At 40.6% G+C, this 16,987-nt stretch overlaps 1 protein-coding gene across 4 annotated transcripts in view; it reads right to left on the bottom strand.

Moving 5' to 3' along the window:
- Window positions 1-16,987, bottom strand: part of CELSR1 (cadherin EGF LAG seven-pass G-type receptor 1) — a 162,965-nt gene that overhangs the window by 84,157 nt on the left and 61,821 nt on the right. For all 4 annotated transcript variants that reach the window (XM_053943849.1, XM_053943851.1, XM_053943850.1 and 1 more), the window contains exon 2: window positions 10,813-11,451. In XM_053943849.1, coding sequence (XP_053799824.1) covers window positions 10,813-11,451 — 639 coding nt within the window. The remainder of the gene's footprint in view (window positions 1-10,812; window positions 11,452-16,987) is intronic.

Below are 16,987 nucleotides of genomic sequence, written 5' to 3'. Positions count from 1 at the left end.
CCCTTATTTCACTAAGAACACACTTAATTTTCTCCATGTAACTGTTACAGACATGATGATTCAGCTCACAGGAGACAAAACACAGAAGAAGCCATCTCCCTCTGTCTCCAGCAGCCCGCTGGGACTGACTGCACAAGCAGCTAACTCCACACGTCTCCACTAAAGAAGGGCTAGTAAGAGCCTGCATTTTGTGTTTTCCATAAAATTACAAGTTTTCACAGGAAAATCTCACTCGCCCATTTTCTGTGTAATCCAATGCTATGGTAAATATCATGGCAATTTAAACCAGGCAGGTCCCAAATCAAGCCATGCCCCTTCACACCCTAGGTGGTCCCAGAAGCTCTGTTGGAAAGAAGCATAATGGCCAATTAGTGAGAATAACTGAAGATAAGCCATAAAATATTAATAATGCAACAGAAAACCATGCTTAAAGTCAATCTACCATTGTAAGCACATGTTAGGAAGCTAGCAGTTCAGAGCTCAATATTTTATTTTATATGAGAAGTATCAGCTTATAAGAAAGATATACTTAAAAGCACTGTCTAAATATCTTTACTGTGAATCGTAGTTCAGTGGTTTAGCATCATGGAATAGGTAGAGCTGGCAAAACAATTTGATGCTCTTCAAATTCTTATTGTTATACATTGGAAGAAAATTCTGAAAAAAAACCAATCAAAAATGCCCCTTTTCTTGTCAAATTAAAAGGATTAAGGTTAAAAAGATAATCTTGTAATCTTATGTTTTGGTTGTCTCAAAAATATTTGGTACACAGAGCAGGAACACAAACTGAAAACAAAAAGCAATTTAACCAGGGAAACTGACTTTTTCTTAATGAGTCATGAAAAAGTGATTGTAATGTCACACACATCTTGCACAGAAAATCTCAAAATCCATGTATTTTTATACCTACAGAACAGATGGAAATTCAAAAGTTACTTTCTTAAAAAGTGGTTTTAAATTGACTCATAAAAAATGAATCCAGCCAGCTTTCACAGCTTGTACTTTGCTTACAGCAGTCCAGTGAATTAAAATTCAGCCTTTTTGTTAAATACCATTCAATTTTAAAGTAATCTTAAATGACTACCATCTTATTAGAGTTAATACACTTCATTGTGTCAATTGGAATGTGTTTATTAATATATGGCATTCATCTTCATATCTTTATCTTTCTTACAATATGCGCATCAGTTGTGCTGACCTTTTGAAGCTGGCCTATCTAATTAAAACATGCTTTTTAATTATACTATATGAAAATGCTGTATAAAAGGTCTCATAAGCTTCTCCATGTAGAATTTGAGAGACAGCCTGAAGTATCTTCATCTTGAGTTTTAGAAACGGAGGATTCAGCCTGGTGGCTGCTCTGGAAGCCGCGTTCTGGGGGCACCGCACAGTGCGGGGCGCAGAACAAAACCCGCCCCAGGAGGAGCAGGACTGCCATGCAGGCACTGAACCATGATGCTCTAAACAAAAGAGCATTTGCAACAACAATGAAGTTGTGTTTCCCACCACGCTCTGAACAACTGTAATTATCTTGATGTTCAAGGCCAAGTGCCTCAGTCTGGTGCTCAACTGTCGAAACTTTCAATCATCATAACACAAAGAACAGAGACACAAGAAACTATTTCATGCTTTTTTCCCCTCCTAACAATATATCATCCTGATACCCTCATCTCTGCACCCAGCCATCCTTCCTGCCACTTTCCAATTGTTTATCCACTGATGACAACAAAAATGTCTAATTTAGGAATCATAAATATATATATAGAAGTCCAACATGTCTTTCATAATTCAGTCTTACTGCTTCCCAGTTTTGTTTCCCAGTTTTTTATTTGCAGACAGGAGCCCCATTATCTTGATCCTTGGAAGCTAAATCCCTTTTTTGTTTTGGAAGATCTAGAATATTTTACTTTAGACATCCTGGATTTTTTTGTTTTGTTTTGTTTTCACCTTTGATCTGCTGTGAACATTGTGAGGGGATTTTCAGAACATAAGGTATACTGGAAAAAAATACTATCTCATTATGATTTTATCTTCTGCACAAATAATTTATAGGCAAGTTTTTGGGTTTTTCTACTCATTTCTCTCCTCCTTTTTTCTTATCCAATTTGTTTCCAGTGAGAAAAAACCACAACCACTTAAGGGGTAGTCTAACATATGGGTTGTTTTGACATTTAGCAAGTGTATGTTTGGGTAACTAGAATGTACTTGTGCAGCTTAAAATTTTATCCAGCTAACATTTTTGAAATTAAACAATGGGGAAAAAAACCCCCAAATCCTACATTACACAAGGCTCAACTTGGCTAAATAAATGAAAACACAATTGTAAACTACAGTCACAGAGAAATTTGCTGTTGTTTAATAAACTGCTATTTAAAATAATTTAATGAAAGCAAACCTCCATGTGTGTAATTTCTGTCAGACCAATGATCTGCAATGCATATATATGTTCACAATTATGACAGTGTGTGGGAATTTAGCTACATCAGTAAGGAGGGGTTTTACATGTACCTATAAAATTATAATATAAAATGCATCCACTGTGATTAATTACACTTCACATCCCACGTTTTTTATTCCAGTTTTACCAATGATGATAAGAAAATGTGCTATAACAAAGGTTTTCAAAAAGCCTGGGAGAATTTTTACTCCCATTTAGGTGTGGTAACAGAAATGCCATCAATATAAAACCAGGAAAATAATTCAAGAAACTGCTCAAAATTGACAAAGCAATGTCATACACAATAAAATACAATAAAAGAGATTTCACATGTGCTAGAATAAAGGGAATCCTAACTTTGGACCAGTCTGTTGTTAACCAGAATGCCAACAGGAAAGCTGAGGTGCTCACCGTGTATCTGTCTGCCACTGGACACCACTGATAGCTCCTGCTCACAGCACATTTCCTTGCCAAGGGGTGGGCAGAGAGGTCAGGTGCCAGAGGCAGGCAGGTACCCATGCCAGGTTAGCAGCTTGCCTTGCTCACCAAAGCAGGCTGCCTGACAGCAAACAGGAGCTTAGCAGGCATGGTGTCAGGGTCAAATGTGTTATTTTCACAACAGCTATTTAATGATATTCAACTTGAAAAAAAGAGACTGAAACCGATGTTAGCCATGGTAGACAGCTTGGACTAGCAGATCTTTAGAGGTTCCTTCCAACCCAAAACATCCTGAGGTTATACCTGGCCATCAGGGCTAGATACTAAACACCTACGTTGGAGAAGAGCTGGGGCAGCACTTGTCCCACAGCTGCCACCCTGTCCCACCACAGTCTGTGCTTGCAGGCCTCTTGTGCCCACAAGCCTTGACCTTGTACTGTACAAATCACAACCAAAAACCTGCCTTCTCTCCATCTTCCACTGCGATCTCACAGACAACAAGGACATTAGGAGACAGCAAGTGTGAAAATGAAACTGTGAGAATGGAAGCATCCTGAAACAGCTTACTGCCCGAGTTATCTGGTTACTGAATTCTAGCTACATGCTACTTTTACTGGGTTTTTGTTTTTTTTTTATCAAAATCTGGGGAAAAAGTGTAACATTATCAGCGATAGACTCTTCAGCTGGCAAATGAGGGGAGTGGCTAAATGAAGGGAAGAAGAAGCCAGCCTCACAGCTGTCTTATGGAGAAGCAGAAGAAGATAAGCCATAATCAGTAAGGAGGATTTCCTAGACAAGGAACTGTTTGGAAGAGCTGAATTCATAAGTATATTGGAGATTAATTACTAAGGTAGCTGCTGAAACCAGAGCTAAGTGATTACATTGGTGTGTGATCTGCTACTTGCTTCTACAAAGCACCCATCGTGCCTCCACTGCAGGAGTACCCAGCAAGAACATGAGTCCTGTCAAATAATTCTAAAACTAATTAAAAAGAACAAACACAACATTAAGTCTGTAGCTAGGTTTCCACATGACAGCAAAGGACTTTGATCAGTGCAAATATTTTCATGGCCAAGGAAGATAAGACACAAGGCTCCAGATGAGGGCTCTGAACTCCCAGGACTTGCAGCAGGCTGCTGAATCAAAGACCATACCACATGCAGCACCTTGGAGGGCAAGGAGGGTTTGGGCATGACCCAGAAAACTGTGGAACTTTAAACAGTAGCTATTTTATGCACATCAGGAGGAGGGTAATGTGATACAACTCTTTGCCTGGGTTTAAGAAAAAGCACAGCAGATTGCTGTGAAGGCCATGTACAGCATTTGAGAGGTAAACTGTCAACAAATACACCACAGTAATCCAATTAGCAAAGGCTTTTTGAATCCTGACAAGCGAGCATAGGTTGAAGATTAGCTGAAGGACATACCCTCCAGATAAAAACCCACCTAGAGAAATGGTAGACTTCTTCAGTGAGTCCTGAGAATCTGATATAAACTCCAGATTTGCAACATTCATCTCCTGTGACTTGGTGATAGACATGGACAGGAGTATAATCAACAGAAACATGACAATAGTAGACTTCAGAAATTGACGGATTTTTTTTGCTCTGTTTTTATTGTTTCACTTATCTTCTGGAGGAAGTAGTCATGCAGCTGTGGTATCTGGGCCATAGCCCCAGTGCAGCATCACCTGGTTCCAGCATCAGGCTGTGGTGTGCTGGCCCCATCCCTGCACGCGTGAACAGCAAATCTTGCCACAAAAACAAGCAAGGACCTGTTTTAACATGCACAGCAAATCTCAGAGTCAATCACACCAGGTGAGTGGGCACACAGACTTCTGCTGAGAATCCAGTCAGGAAAGAAATGCCTTTCACAGGGGTTCTCCTAGGTTTCCAGCTATGGGCAGCCCAGGAATGGCCCTTCCTCAGCTGCTCTTGACTTGCTTTTGATGCAGTCCAGGACACAACAGGCTTTCTGGGTTGTAAGAGCACATTGCCAGCTCATGTCCAGCCTTGCAACCACCAGCACCTCTGAGTCATTCCTGGCAGGGCTGCTCTCGATCTGTTCATCCCCCAGATTGTGTTGATACTGGGGGTGCTCCAACCCAGGTGCAGGACCTTGCTCTTGGTCTTCTTAAACCTCATGAGATTCGCATGGGAATCCCATGTGTTTCTCAAGCTTGTCCAGGCCCCTCTGGATGGCATCCCATCCTTCAGGTGTGTCAACTGCACCACTCAGCTTGGTGTCATCTGAGAAATTTGCAGAGGGTGTGCTCGATCCCTTTGTCTATGTCATTGATGAAGATCATAAATAACAATAATGATGATAGCCTTTTCCAGCTTTTACACCAGTCAAGCTCTGAAAAGGCTTTGGAGGATTTAAGCTCTGCTTCTGGACCATCCACTTCCCTGCTAACGGGGTCCTTGCCAGCCACCCAAGTGCTGTAAGCACTCGGGGGCTTGGAAGGGGCTGGGAGGAGACAGAGGTACCTGGCTGTACACAACTGCTGCCAAAGTGGGGGCACAGCTTGTCATATCTACACCAACAGAGATGCCTGCTTATTCAGTAGAGGCACAAAAGGGCTGATGAATCAGAAAGTTGAAGATGGATGGAAAAGACCATGCTGGGACAGCAAAGGAGTACCAATTGTAAGGATGGATCTTACAAACAAACAATTATTCATCTTTCCATCAGATATGAAAACTGACTGCAAAGAGTCAGTTCCACCACAATCAAAGGGAAGTGGTGATGCTGTTATGAAGACCTAGTTTCACTACAAGCATCATAATAATGGCATGGCATAGCACTGCTGAAAAAGGAAAAAAAAAATCGAAAAATATCTAAACCTTCAACACTGTCCAGACCTTCACTGGCATGCAATCACCCTCCACAAGCTTTTTCACAGTATTGCTATACAGAAACTGCAAAGTAAGGCAACCAGGTATTCTATTTGAGGCACTGAGAAACAATGAAAGTTAGCCAGCAATATTCTTCAATTTTTCCTGCATCCAAAATCAGCAGAAAGACCTCATAAAAACCCATTAAGAGTTCAAATTCTGGAAATACTGCGAACCATGCAGCACTTTAAGAACTGTAATTGTATTTAAACTCGTGAAATTGACTGTATGTTTTTTAGAGTATTAGACCTTGCCTAGGTTTTTATCTCTTTAGTATGTAAAACCATGTGGAATCCAGTAGCATAACTCTGAAGACCTAAACTAAAAGATACTATTAAGGCAGCAGTGATACAAAACATTTCAGTATCTTAGTTGTGTTCCCTTCATGTTTGAATGAAGATGGCCCATAAAGTTGTCACGTGGCAAGGACAATGTCCCTGCATTCATGGCAGTGTTTGTGAATGACAGAATTTCTTCTTTGGTGTTTTGTATTAAAGAAAAATTTGGTCACAGCTGCTTGAAAATGTTGTCAAAGCTATCCTTGAGTAAGGACAGCCTTTGTTCATACTTGCTGTTACAAAACCACAGCCTTCCATAAGCTAAACAAGGAGTTAAAGATGTAGTGAAGAAGGAATCAAATTTAGATTTGCTGTACAGGATTTGGCTGTTACACACCTGTGATCCCACCAAACCGCAGAAGTGCAAGTAAGAGTGGAATTTCAGAGCTCCTTGCACAAGATAAAACACTCATTATGACTATGACTACTGTGGCTGCCAGATTTCTCTACCTGAAAGCTGAAATTCCCTGAAATAAATCTCTCTGGCCTGAAAAAGGAGAATCTGGTATCAGAGTGAGCTGAGAAATTGCTATCTGAAGAATGGATATAAGTAAAGATAAAGCAGAAGATATCCTCACATTTATTTTCTATGTTTTCAAGAGCCAAACACTGAGAACTTACTAAGCAATATGATTAGGAACTTCTGGCAGGATGCTGAGAAACCAGCTATAATTACCTTCTCATGGCACAAAGTTTGAATTCATAGCAGGCACCTTAGATGTAATGATTCCTCATGTCAATGTGGTATCACAAATACAAATTAGGAGGGAAAAAGTGTAACACGCAAAAGATCTCTAATTGCTGTATTTGATTACTAGAAGATTTACAACCACATAAGATTTCTCCTCTCTCTGAAGTGAAATCCAAGGAGAGATGCAAAGGATATGGGGAATTCTCCGATGATCTTTTTCCCCTACAAACTGCTCCTTGCTAGGGCTTGCATAGCAAAGGAGGCAGAGAGAATGTGATAATGCTAAGGAGAACTGTGGGAACATTGAATCTCTTCTTTATTTCAGGAGTTGGTGGAGTTTCTTTTCCATTAGAGTGCTTTTGTTCTGTGTTGATTACATTTTGCTTTTTGGGAACATGACCATAGAGGAGAGCAGTCCTGTTGGCTGCTGAGCAGGAAGACCACGAGAATAGCACTGGAGGAGGCACCCGCTCATGGCAGGGCAGGAAGAGTGGGAATTCACACCCAAAAAAGTGCTGACTTATGGCCACAGTGGTGTGCTCTGTAGGAGGCACCAGGATGGGGCTGGAAGTACAGCTCATGCAGGAACTGCTGTGGCATCCATGCCCCTCAAACGGGTGTGGATGCCATGATGCATTCGCACTTCAGGGGGTTTGTCCCCTGGGCAGTACAGACAATTCCACCTGTGCCTAAGCCTTGACCTACAGCTCATCTCAGCTGCTTCTGCTGCGCTCAAAGATATTTGAAATGAAGCTAGAAAAATTATACAGGCCTTATATAGTGTTCAATAAATTTGTTTGCTTAACTAAAATTACATCCTTTAACTTTTAGTCATGCTCACAGCTCTCTGCCATTGACGGCGCAACTATTAGTGTGTACACTGTTCACTTCTCTACACTGATTTGTATATAAAGAAGTTAAAGAGGTTGTAAGTCTGAAAAAAAAAAAGGATTAAAAATATATGTACTTCCTCAATCCTGTCCTTACATCACAGAAAGTGAAGTTAATTCCAAATCACCCCAGCCTAGCCAGTAATCAGGTTTCAGAAATACCTTTGGAAGCTCAGTTTACCTTTGTGCCTGTAACAGAAGACTACTGAAGACAGAGAAACTTTCATCGTATATAAATGACTAACAATTACATCGAACCAAATGGAGGGCTTCAAAGCAGGGTGGAAAAATGGAGGGAAATTCCATCCTATTAAGATAGGATATAATTGTCTTGTACAGGAAATAAACACTATATTTTTAGCAGGTGACCAGTCAGATAGAATCAGTACAGGGTTATGATTGTGTAGTGATTTCTCATCAAATTGCAGCCTATCTCCCCAGAGAGATGACAGATCTTAGTATTTTCTTATAATTATTTTTCTATCTAGGCTCTTAATTGGGAAATGGAAACATGAGAGCTCCTAAAGCAGGCTGCATTTCATAGACTATTACCATTCATATTTCATCTTTTACAATTAATTCAAAGATTTGTAAGTACCTCATACTGGTATGTTACTACATCAAGTTAGTACCATGATAAAATTTCAGTAATACCAGAATCTTCCAATCTTCAGACTTGGCAATTCCCTGCTCATTCCAATTTACGGCCACTGCGTTCCATGAGCCAACACACACTGCTGCTATTGAAACCAACCTATGCTATTTACATATCAAATAGATAGAAAATCTGGATTGCTGTAAGCAATAAATTCACATCCAAGCTGCAAATGCAACATTATGATTAATAGTTATAAACTGACCTTGCAAATGGATATGAATATATTTAAAGAAATTAGTAAAATCATAGGTAAAATAATAATTAAAGGAGATTGGGACAAAATTCAATAATGCATCTTCATGAAATATTTCTGGTAATAGATTACTTGTTGATAACATTTTCAGCCTTGCTCTGTAAAGGGGATGAAAATCAAGGAACTAATGGCCACCATATGTGGGGAGATGTTTGGGTTTGATGAACAAAACATTGTTATCCAACATGGAACCTAAAGACATCAAAGTAACTTCAACCAACCACAGAACAGACACTAAATTTCTACTGCATTCATCCAGTAATAAACCAGAAATATTCTACAATATTTGCATCAATTTTTGGGATAAAGTATTCCAGAGCCCTCCCTATCATGGTTGGAAGTGTTTTTCCCTGGCCAATCTGAATGTGATCAAACTGTCCTTCCAAAGAAGAAAGTGTTTCACTCAAGTGTAGTTAACTCTGAAACCTAAAGACAGCAGAGCTATAAGCAGTGCTCCCTCCTTAACTTCTGACCACTTTAATATCCTGATAGCGGGACAATTAATTTTTAACTCAACAGCTATGCACTGAAAATAGAGTTACAGATCAAGTCTTTCTTTGTGTATGAATAATATGGTGCTTCTCCTCTAAATATGTGCTGTTTGTTCTGACTACAGCATTAAGTATTAAACACATTTATCAATTATTAATATAAGCTTATTATCTTTCATTCTAAAAGTGTATTTAGCCTTTTTTTCTGAAGATTTCTAGCAAGAGATTCTAAAAATGTGATGGAATGCATGTCATTCCAAAACTAAGACATGCATGTATTAACTTCATTTTTATGCATATCTTTGGTTAATGAATCTTGCTACTTCCTATTTACAGTACAATAGTATACAAACATTTTAAATGAAATCTACTGATCATAAAATCTATTTTGTGATGCCCAATTCTGTGTGTATTGTGTATTTATGGATAATGGACTTTAAAATGCATTTCACTGTGGAAGTCATTCATGAGAAGCTTGGCAGGAAAGTATCTCCTCAACAAACACCAAATATCCCAACCATCTCACAGTTCTATTCAGGGTTTTTCCCATCAGGCAAAAAATTTGTCCCCATCTTCTTAGAAAGGTCCCGCTACCCCAAGCCCTGCATAAATTTGAGGGAGCATCTCCTGTCCCCCATGTTGGGAAAAGCCCAGTTCCTGTGCTGCCATGTCCCTGCTCACTAACTCCTGGCTCCTTCCACAGTCACATTTTTGATGATAGCCCTGAGGCAAAAGCCAGAGACTGTGAAGGAAAAGGCTTCCACCTGGAGGGCTGGATCCACATCAACGAGATTTTTTTTAACATCAGAATTTAAATAATTTATGTTTTCAATTTTTTATAACGTCAGCAGTGAGAGGCAGTGTTGGGAACCAACCCCCTCTGCTTCACCTCTTGTTTGCAGGGGTCACAGCAGACATTGCTGTGCTGTCAGTGTAAATTACAGCTGGCAGCACGTCAGTGCAGAATGCTTAAATGCATGTGCAATTTCAAATACATAAATAATCCCACTGACTTTTCTGAAGCACCAGAAAACATTCACTTAATATTCTTTTGTAACTTCTCAGGAGTATTTGAGAAGCAGCACTTTGATCTTTATTAGCTGTCAAGTCCATGATGAGGCAAAGTACGTTCCTCAGCAGGCTGTGGAGACAGGCCTGGAAGCAGCTATGTCCTTCTGGAGTTTTATCTCAACATTTACAAACCAGAGCTGAGTTACAGTATTTCCCTTAAGTGTGTATTACTGCAGCTTTTTGGGAACAAGAGCAATGCTAATGCTCTGTGCTGGCTGATGACCAAGGGCTGAGGAGCTCCTACCGAGGCTGTGCACCCACACTACACCCCGGTATGTGAAGGGGCCTGGAATGGGTTTACATGCAAACCCACGAACCAGGAGATGGGTCCCATCTTTTTCCTTCCAGACAGAAGAAACGTGTCTGCATAAAGCATTTTGAGCAGAAATTCACACGATGCAAATCTGTTCAGCAGCTGACAGTCCCCCTGCATGACCTGGAGCAAGGCACCGTTCCTATCACCATGCACGCACAGAGATATTGGACTTAGCCTAAGTGACACTCACAAACCTTTTCCTGACTAGAAGGCAGTGCCAGGAGTTTTTCTCCCTTTGACTAGGAACGCCAGCAATTTCGGCTTGACACAGAGCTGGCCTGCCTGATGGTCTGACATATAAATCATGGGCCAAAGATAAGATAAACACATACCGGTGTAGTCCTCGTAGCACTCACAAGTGTAGCCGCCCTCTCGGCTTCGACAGAGCCCGTTGCTCCCGCAAGGGTTGGAGTAGCACAGATCAATTTCCGTCTCACAGTAGTCCCCGGTGAAGCCTGGGGGGCATCGGCACCGCAGCCCGTTGATGGGGTGGATGGGGCGGAACAGGACCGTGTTGGAGCTGATGAACGGGGCCGAGCTGTCAAACTTCAGGACAGAGACACACTTCATGTAGTTCTCACAGGGCTCACGCAAGCAGATGTTGTCGTCGAAAGGCAGCACCCTCTGTGTCGAAATCATGGTCAGCAGCGTCCTGTTGAGGTAGATCTGCTCCTGCAGGTCCTCAGAGGGGAAGAACTTGTTTCGAATGCCACCAGGGAGCAAGGCTGAGAAGGTCACGTTCAGGATATTGGAGCTGACATCCGTGTCATTCTGGATGTTGAAAACAAAGATGCCGTCCTTGGCAGTGGAGAGCACAGTTGCCACCCCCTCCACAAAGAGGGACAGGAGGGGAGAAAGGAACCTCTCCTGGGACATGTTCTCCAGCCGCACTGTGATGCTGTTGGTGAGCATGTCGTCCGTGATGATGGTGACACGCAGGGTGCAGACTGCAGTGACACTGTGAATGCCATCTGAATGGAAGAGAGAAAAATAACAGCGATGTCAGAGAGCAGGCTTCAACTTACAGACAAGAGGCTCCCACAGTCTCCTGAAAATGAAACAGACCTGCAAGGCACTCAGTTCAGGGCACCAGGATGAGAGAGGGAAATGTATCCACCTTCTAAAGTTATTACCAATGCCTTTTCTCAGGAAAACAAAATAAAATTTCCTAAGAATTGTAACTCAAAGGACCCAAGACATCTCAAAGAGGCAAGAACACCTGGAGAAGGTGCCAGGCAAATAACGAGCAAGGGTTAGTGTGGAAACAGTCTGAGGGCCCTACGATGGCCAAGAGAAACCAAGAGGAAGGTGACTCTTATGACAGTGACTACTAGTCTACAGCTGGTGCTGGGAAACTGTTACTTTTCACAGCACAATACAAAAAATTATCTTCTTCAGGTGTGGTCTCAGGCTTAAGGAGCTAGAACTCTGCACAGACAGAGAATTGTGACCAGAGCTTCTGACAGAAGTCATTTAAGGAAACAAGTCTTCACATTTGAGTGCTGGAACATCTTCATTTCTCTCATGTAACTTCTTAAAAATATTTTATGAATATTATTTAAAAAATTAAATAAAGTATGCCTGTAGTGAAAAGCAGACATTTATAAACTCTTCCATTTTATCCTTCCTTTAAGGCATTTCTGATACTGATGTGCCTGTTCTGCAATAAAACTCATAATTATAAAAATATAGTACTAATACCTGACACTAGACTGAGAGTTGCCACTACAAAATTTCAGCACACCCTGAGGCTTACAGCAGTGCTGTGAATGTACAAATTCTAGATTATTCTGACATTATGGAAAATAATTATGACACAGTGAGTGCTAAATTTAATCTAACTTCAATGCATGTGTGGAATGAGAAGTTGCACCATCACTGAAATCAAATCACTTACTTTAAATGTCTCTCCTTGCTAACATTAGGGACTCATTAAAATACAGATTGCATTACAGAAAATATGGTTAGCATTAGAGCAGCATCTAGAAATCCCAGATGAGATCAAGAGTGGCTTCCGGTAGGAAATGTTCTTTCTGAGAGATGTCATAGTGTAAACAAACAATCTTAAATGGGCATGAGTTCATCTCATGAGAGAGATGAACTGGTTTGAGTGGCCAATATGAGCCCCAGGGTGGGGTTAAGAACTGAGCCCAGTTTCCTTAGGCCACAGCTCAGTGTCACAGCCTTGGTCTGAAGTATTCTAGTGATAATAATTACACAAGTAACCTGCTATTAAGCCTGAATTCAATTAAACCACAAGGTCCATGCAGAAATGGATTTTGAATCACATCAATGTAAATTGCATCAGGAATTGCATTTAAATCAATCAGTGTGAGATCAAAATTCTAATGGCATAGACTGCTAAATGTCATTTTGCTACGGTTTGTTATCTCAAAGTGTAACTTTATGACCTATTATGGTCATGCAGAGAACAGAAAAAAATCAGAATTATTTCTTTCCTACTCACTGTCACCACTCCATCTCAAGTGTGGTTTTGTTTTAAAAAGAAATGTATTGTTGGAAGATTTTTCCTCCAGTAAATCACAGCAGCATAATTAACAAAATAGCTTTTGATTCCCTCCTCCTATCAGGTTGCCTGCAAAAGCTCAGCTGTTGACTTTTCCCCACTGAAGCAGCTTTTTTGCAAATAGAAAAATCTCTTCTTCTGTGTGCTACTTTAACTACTGCCTGGCTAAAACAAATCAACTAGGAGGGGACATTGTCTGGAGTGAACTGTTTGACTTCTCCCAGGTAACAAGTGACAAGACAAGAGGAAATGGCCCCAGATTGCTCCAGGGGAGGCTTAGATTAAGCATGAGGAAGAATTTCTCTACCAAAAGGGTGCTCAGGCATTGGAACAGGCAGCCCAGGGAAGTGGTGGAGTCACCATTCCTGATGTGGTTCAAAAGATGTGTGGACATGGCCCTTAGGGATATGGTTAAATGGTGGGCTTGGTAAGGTTGGGTTAACAGTTGGACTCGATGATCTTAAAATCCCTTTCCAAAATAAACAATTCCATGATTCTATGTGCCCATCACAGAAGCTCACATACCAGCTTTCATTTTCTCCCAAGTTTGCAAAAATCCTTATCTTCTTTTCCTGAAACTCATTCTAGAAATCTGTAGTAGCAGCTTCCATCAAGATCTTTACAACCTTTACAAATTATTGTTAGCCAAAATCCTCATTGCAAACTCCTCCTCTATGGCCGTGGATTTCTGGTCAACAGACAATACAGGATTACCAGTATTTTCATAAATGACATCCTCAGACTAGTTTACCCATGTCTATCATTTGCACAGCTCATTCCCCTGAAAGGCCAGAACAAACTATTCACTTTTTTTTTTTTTTCCTAAAGCAATTGACATTTGCCTGTTTGTCCCATAGGGTGCCTGAACTATTTTGCTATTTGTTGCACAATATGCTACAGAAGTTCTCTCATACCAGCCAGAATGCTGGACAATGGGTCCTTTTTTTAAGAAAACACTATGATCTATAGCCCGTGGTATGTATAGTAAGAAGACAAAATACGATCCACTGTCTGACAATGCAGTAGAGTCTACAAACTGTCATAATCAATATCAACTGTCACAATATGCAAGAGCTTCCCAGCATTCACAACAGCTATTCTGACACAGTTAATAAATCACTGGAAAAAAGCCTGGTGTCAGATACCACACAGCCTCCTTGTTTCATGGGCAACACAAAAGAAAACTGGGCACAGACATATAGCTGCAAAATGAAGTTGTGTTTTAAAAGCCAACTCAGCTTTGTGCAACCCTGTTGCAGAGCATTAAAATAAAAAGCGAGTAAAAAAGGAGCAGAGCATGTGTACTATAGGCAACAAAAGAATGGCACAGCCATAGAACTGTCTGGACAAGCACCTCTTTCATATCACCAGTTAGGCTGAGAGCAGCATCACAGGATCTGATAATCTATTCATTCAGAAACTCAAGGAAAAGTTGAAACAATCTGTGGTTTTATGAGACCAAATTAGGATCTATTCTACTTTATTCAACAGACAACATTGGCTTTGAGGTTGGGAACAAGTGCAATCAAGAAAGTGGAAATTTTTTTGTCTTTTTTGGGAAATGACTTAAGCCCTAAATACCCAGTAACATACGTGTTTTGAGATTTACAACTGAAATACTCAATGAATGTTTAAAATGTTTCCTGCCAGAAATGGCAGAGAATTATCATTAGGAAGTACTGTTTTGTGGAGTGGCCATACTTCATGGCCTTCAGTGTTTGAAATGCCCACCATATGCATCTACCAATTTGCTAAAAAGGTTCAAACCATCTGAGTCTCCAAAGGTCTTATGATACAGCTATAAGAAGTCTTCATCATGTTTATGGCAGGTGCAAGATGGTTTCAGTCAGGGGTGTGAAGCAACCCTCAAGTTGCTACACCGGAAAATTCTGTCTGCACTTTACTCTTTGGAGCAGATCTCGGAACAGATGAGTGCACATACATTCCCCAGGCTTAGCTGTCACCAGTTCTCACAGCCATCATGTGGGGGCTTCAGCAAACCTGCTGGATGCAGGAGTCTTCCTGAAGGAGCTCCAAACACTCAGATCATGCTGGCAGACGGCATGTGCAGGCATCCTGCTAAGAGTGATTTGAGCAGAGAGCCCAGATCTTAGCAGCCCAAGCCACCCAGATAGCCTGAGGAAAGGGAAACACAGGACAGATCAAAGAAAGAAATAGGATTCAACCAATCCTTTTGTTGGCTTGGCTCCTAAATCCCTGTACCAATGGCTTTTGTCACTTTGTCCTCAAGTTCCTCTTCCATAAAATAGGGATAATAGCACTTAACATGTGCTATAATAGCACTTAACACTGTGAAGTAGTGGGTACAGATGACAAAATGCTGAGACACTGGGGTAACAAAAGCAACACAAATGTCCTTAAGAAATCATAAAAGTTCTTTTAAGAGCTGTTACAGCCAAGTTTATAAAAAAACAAGGTGGAAAGATTAAATTAAGACTCTTACTATCTCACAGACCCGTGAACAAACAAAGAGAATTCTGAACAGCCTGGTGGCAACACCAAAAATATGTTCATTACAAATGTGGTCCTTGCACACTGAATTTTTATTCTGGCAATATTATTTTATGTATCTTTTCCATGAAAGTGCTCCCTACAAGGTGGAAGGCAGAGCAGTCTTTTGAGTCATTGTCATTGCTGAAGAGGAGACTTATAACTAGAATTACTCATCTTCATCCTTCAACAAATTAATGAAAAGATCTAATAGCAAACACATACTCTGATGCATTACAAAGAAAAGACAAGAAAGGCTGATGAAAGCTTGATGCTCTCTAAAACACATTAACCACTAGATAATTGACTAAATAGGCATTGTTTCATTATTACCTTTACTTTACAACAAACCTTATCAAATCTGATACTTTAATCTCAGCTTTCTATCTTCTGGCAGTCCATAAACCAAATAATTTTATTATCTAGAAATGTAAACATAGCAAAGTTTAACTGAAAAGCATATTTGGCAATGGCAGCACCTGGCCAGAGAGGTTCTTTTGTTTCTTTTTTAAGTTTGCAGAAATAAAATAATTAACACTTTTTTTAGCTTACTACATACAAAGCTCTTAGTACCAATTTTGAAAGCTGTATACTTTATACTTTAGCATCAGAGCTTTCTTTCACAAATATACTGACCCAAACCCATTCTAATTTTGCTTTATAGCACAACCTGAAATAGCAGATGTGCTAAAAATGCCAGTTTTTACAGCTGCCATGCAAAATCTTGGCTAGCAATCCACAGCTTCAAATAACCTCTTGCTCTTCCCAAATCATAAGAAGCAGCCATTGCCATGGGTAGCAGCCACTGCTTGGTAACAGGCCTTGGAATGATCAAAGCTACATCCCCAATGCTTCCAGCCATGGCTTTACATACAGAAGTTAATACACACCCAGTCCAGCACTAAACCTGGAATTACTGATGAGGATGCTGTGCTTTTAGTGTCCTCTCCACTGCTTGGGTGGCAGCAGCACATCAGTAGCACCAGGTCGCAGAAATGAATACTGCAGGCAATGCTTGCCTGTCTGAGCAGGGCTGGCACCCAAACCACACTTCCCACTGAGCAAACAGCAGTAAAAAATCAGCATATGTCAATAAAAGTGAGACAGAGTGCACAGTCCTGCCCTGAGCTTTAGCTTGCCTCAGAGAATCTGCCACCGTTGCAGGGTTGACTCCTTTTCTTGCATTGTGCTTCCACCACCATGGAAGCAGATTTAAAATGCATAAAATATCAGTGTGCTAATATTGTCCCTTCCAAACCATTGCTGTAGGCACTACAAAGCTTCACTTCCATGAGCAGAAATAAGAACTCTATGAATACCCATAAGATAAACTCCTTAGAATGTCTTCTGTGTTACAGAAAGTTCAGGAGCTTATGATGCAAAGAAAATATCCTGAAAGAAAACAAACTGCACAGAAAATGGCAGGTGGACACCTAAGTAAGATTCCTTGCTGAAACACCAGGAAGACA

The sequence above is a fragment of the Vidua chalybeata genome, chromosome 5, assembly GCF_026979565.1.
Source record: "Vidua chalybeata isolate OUT-0048 chromosome 5, bVidCha1 merged haplotype, whole genome shotgun sequence".
NCBI classification, from domain to species: domain Eukaryota; kingdom Metazoa; phylum Chordata; class Aves; order Passeriformes; family Viduidae; genus Vidua; species Vidua chalybeata.
This window is presented reverse-complemented; position numbering and strand designations above follow the sequence as displayed.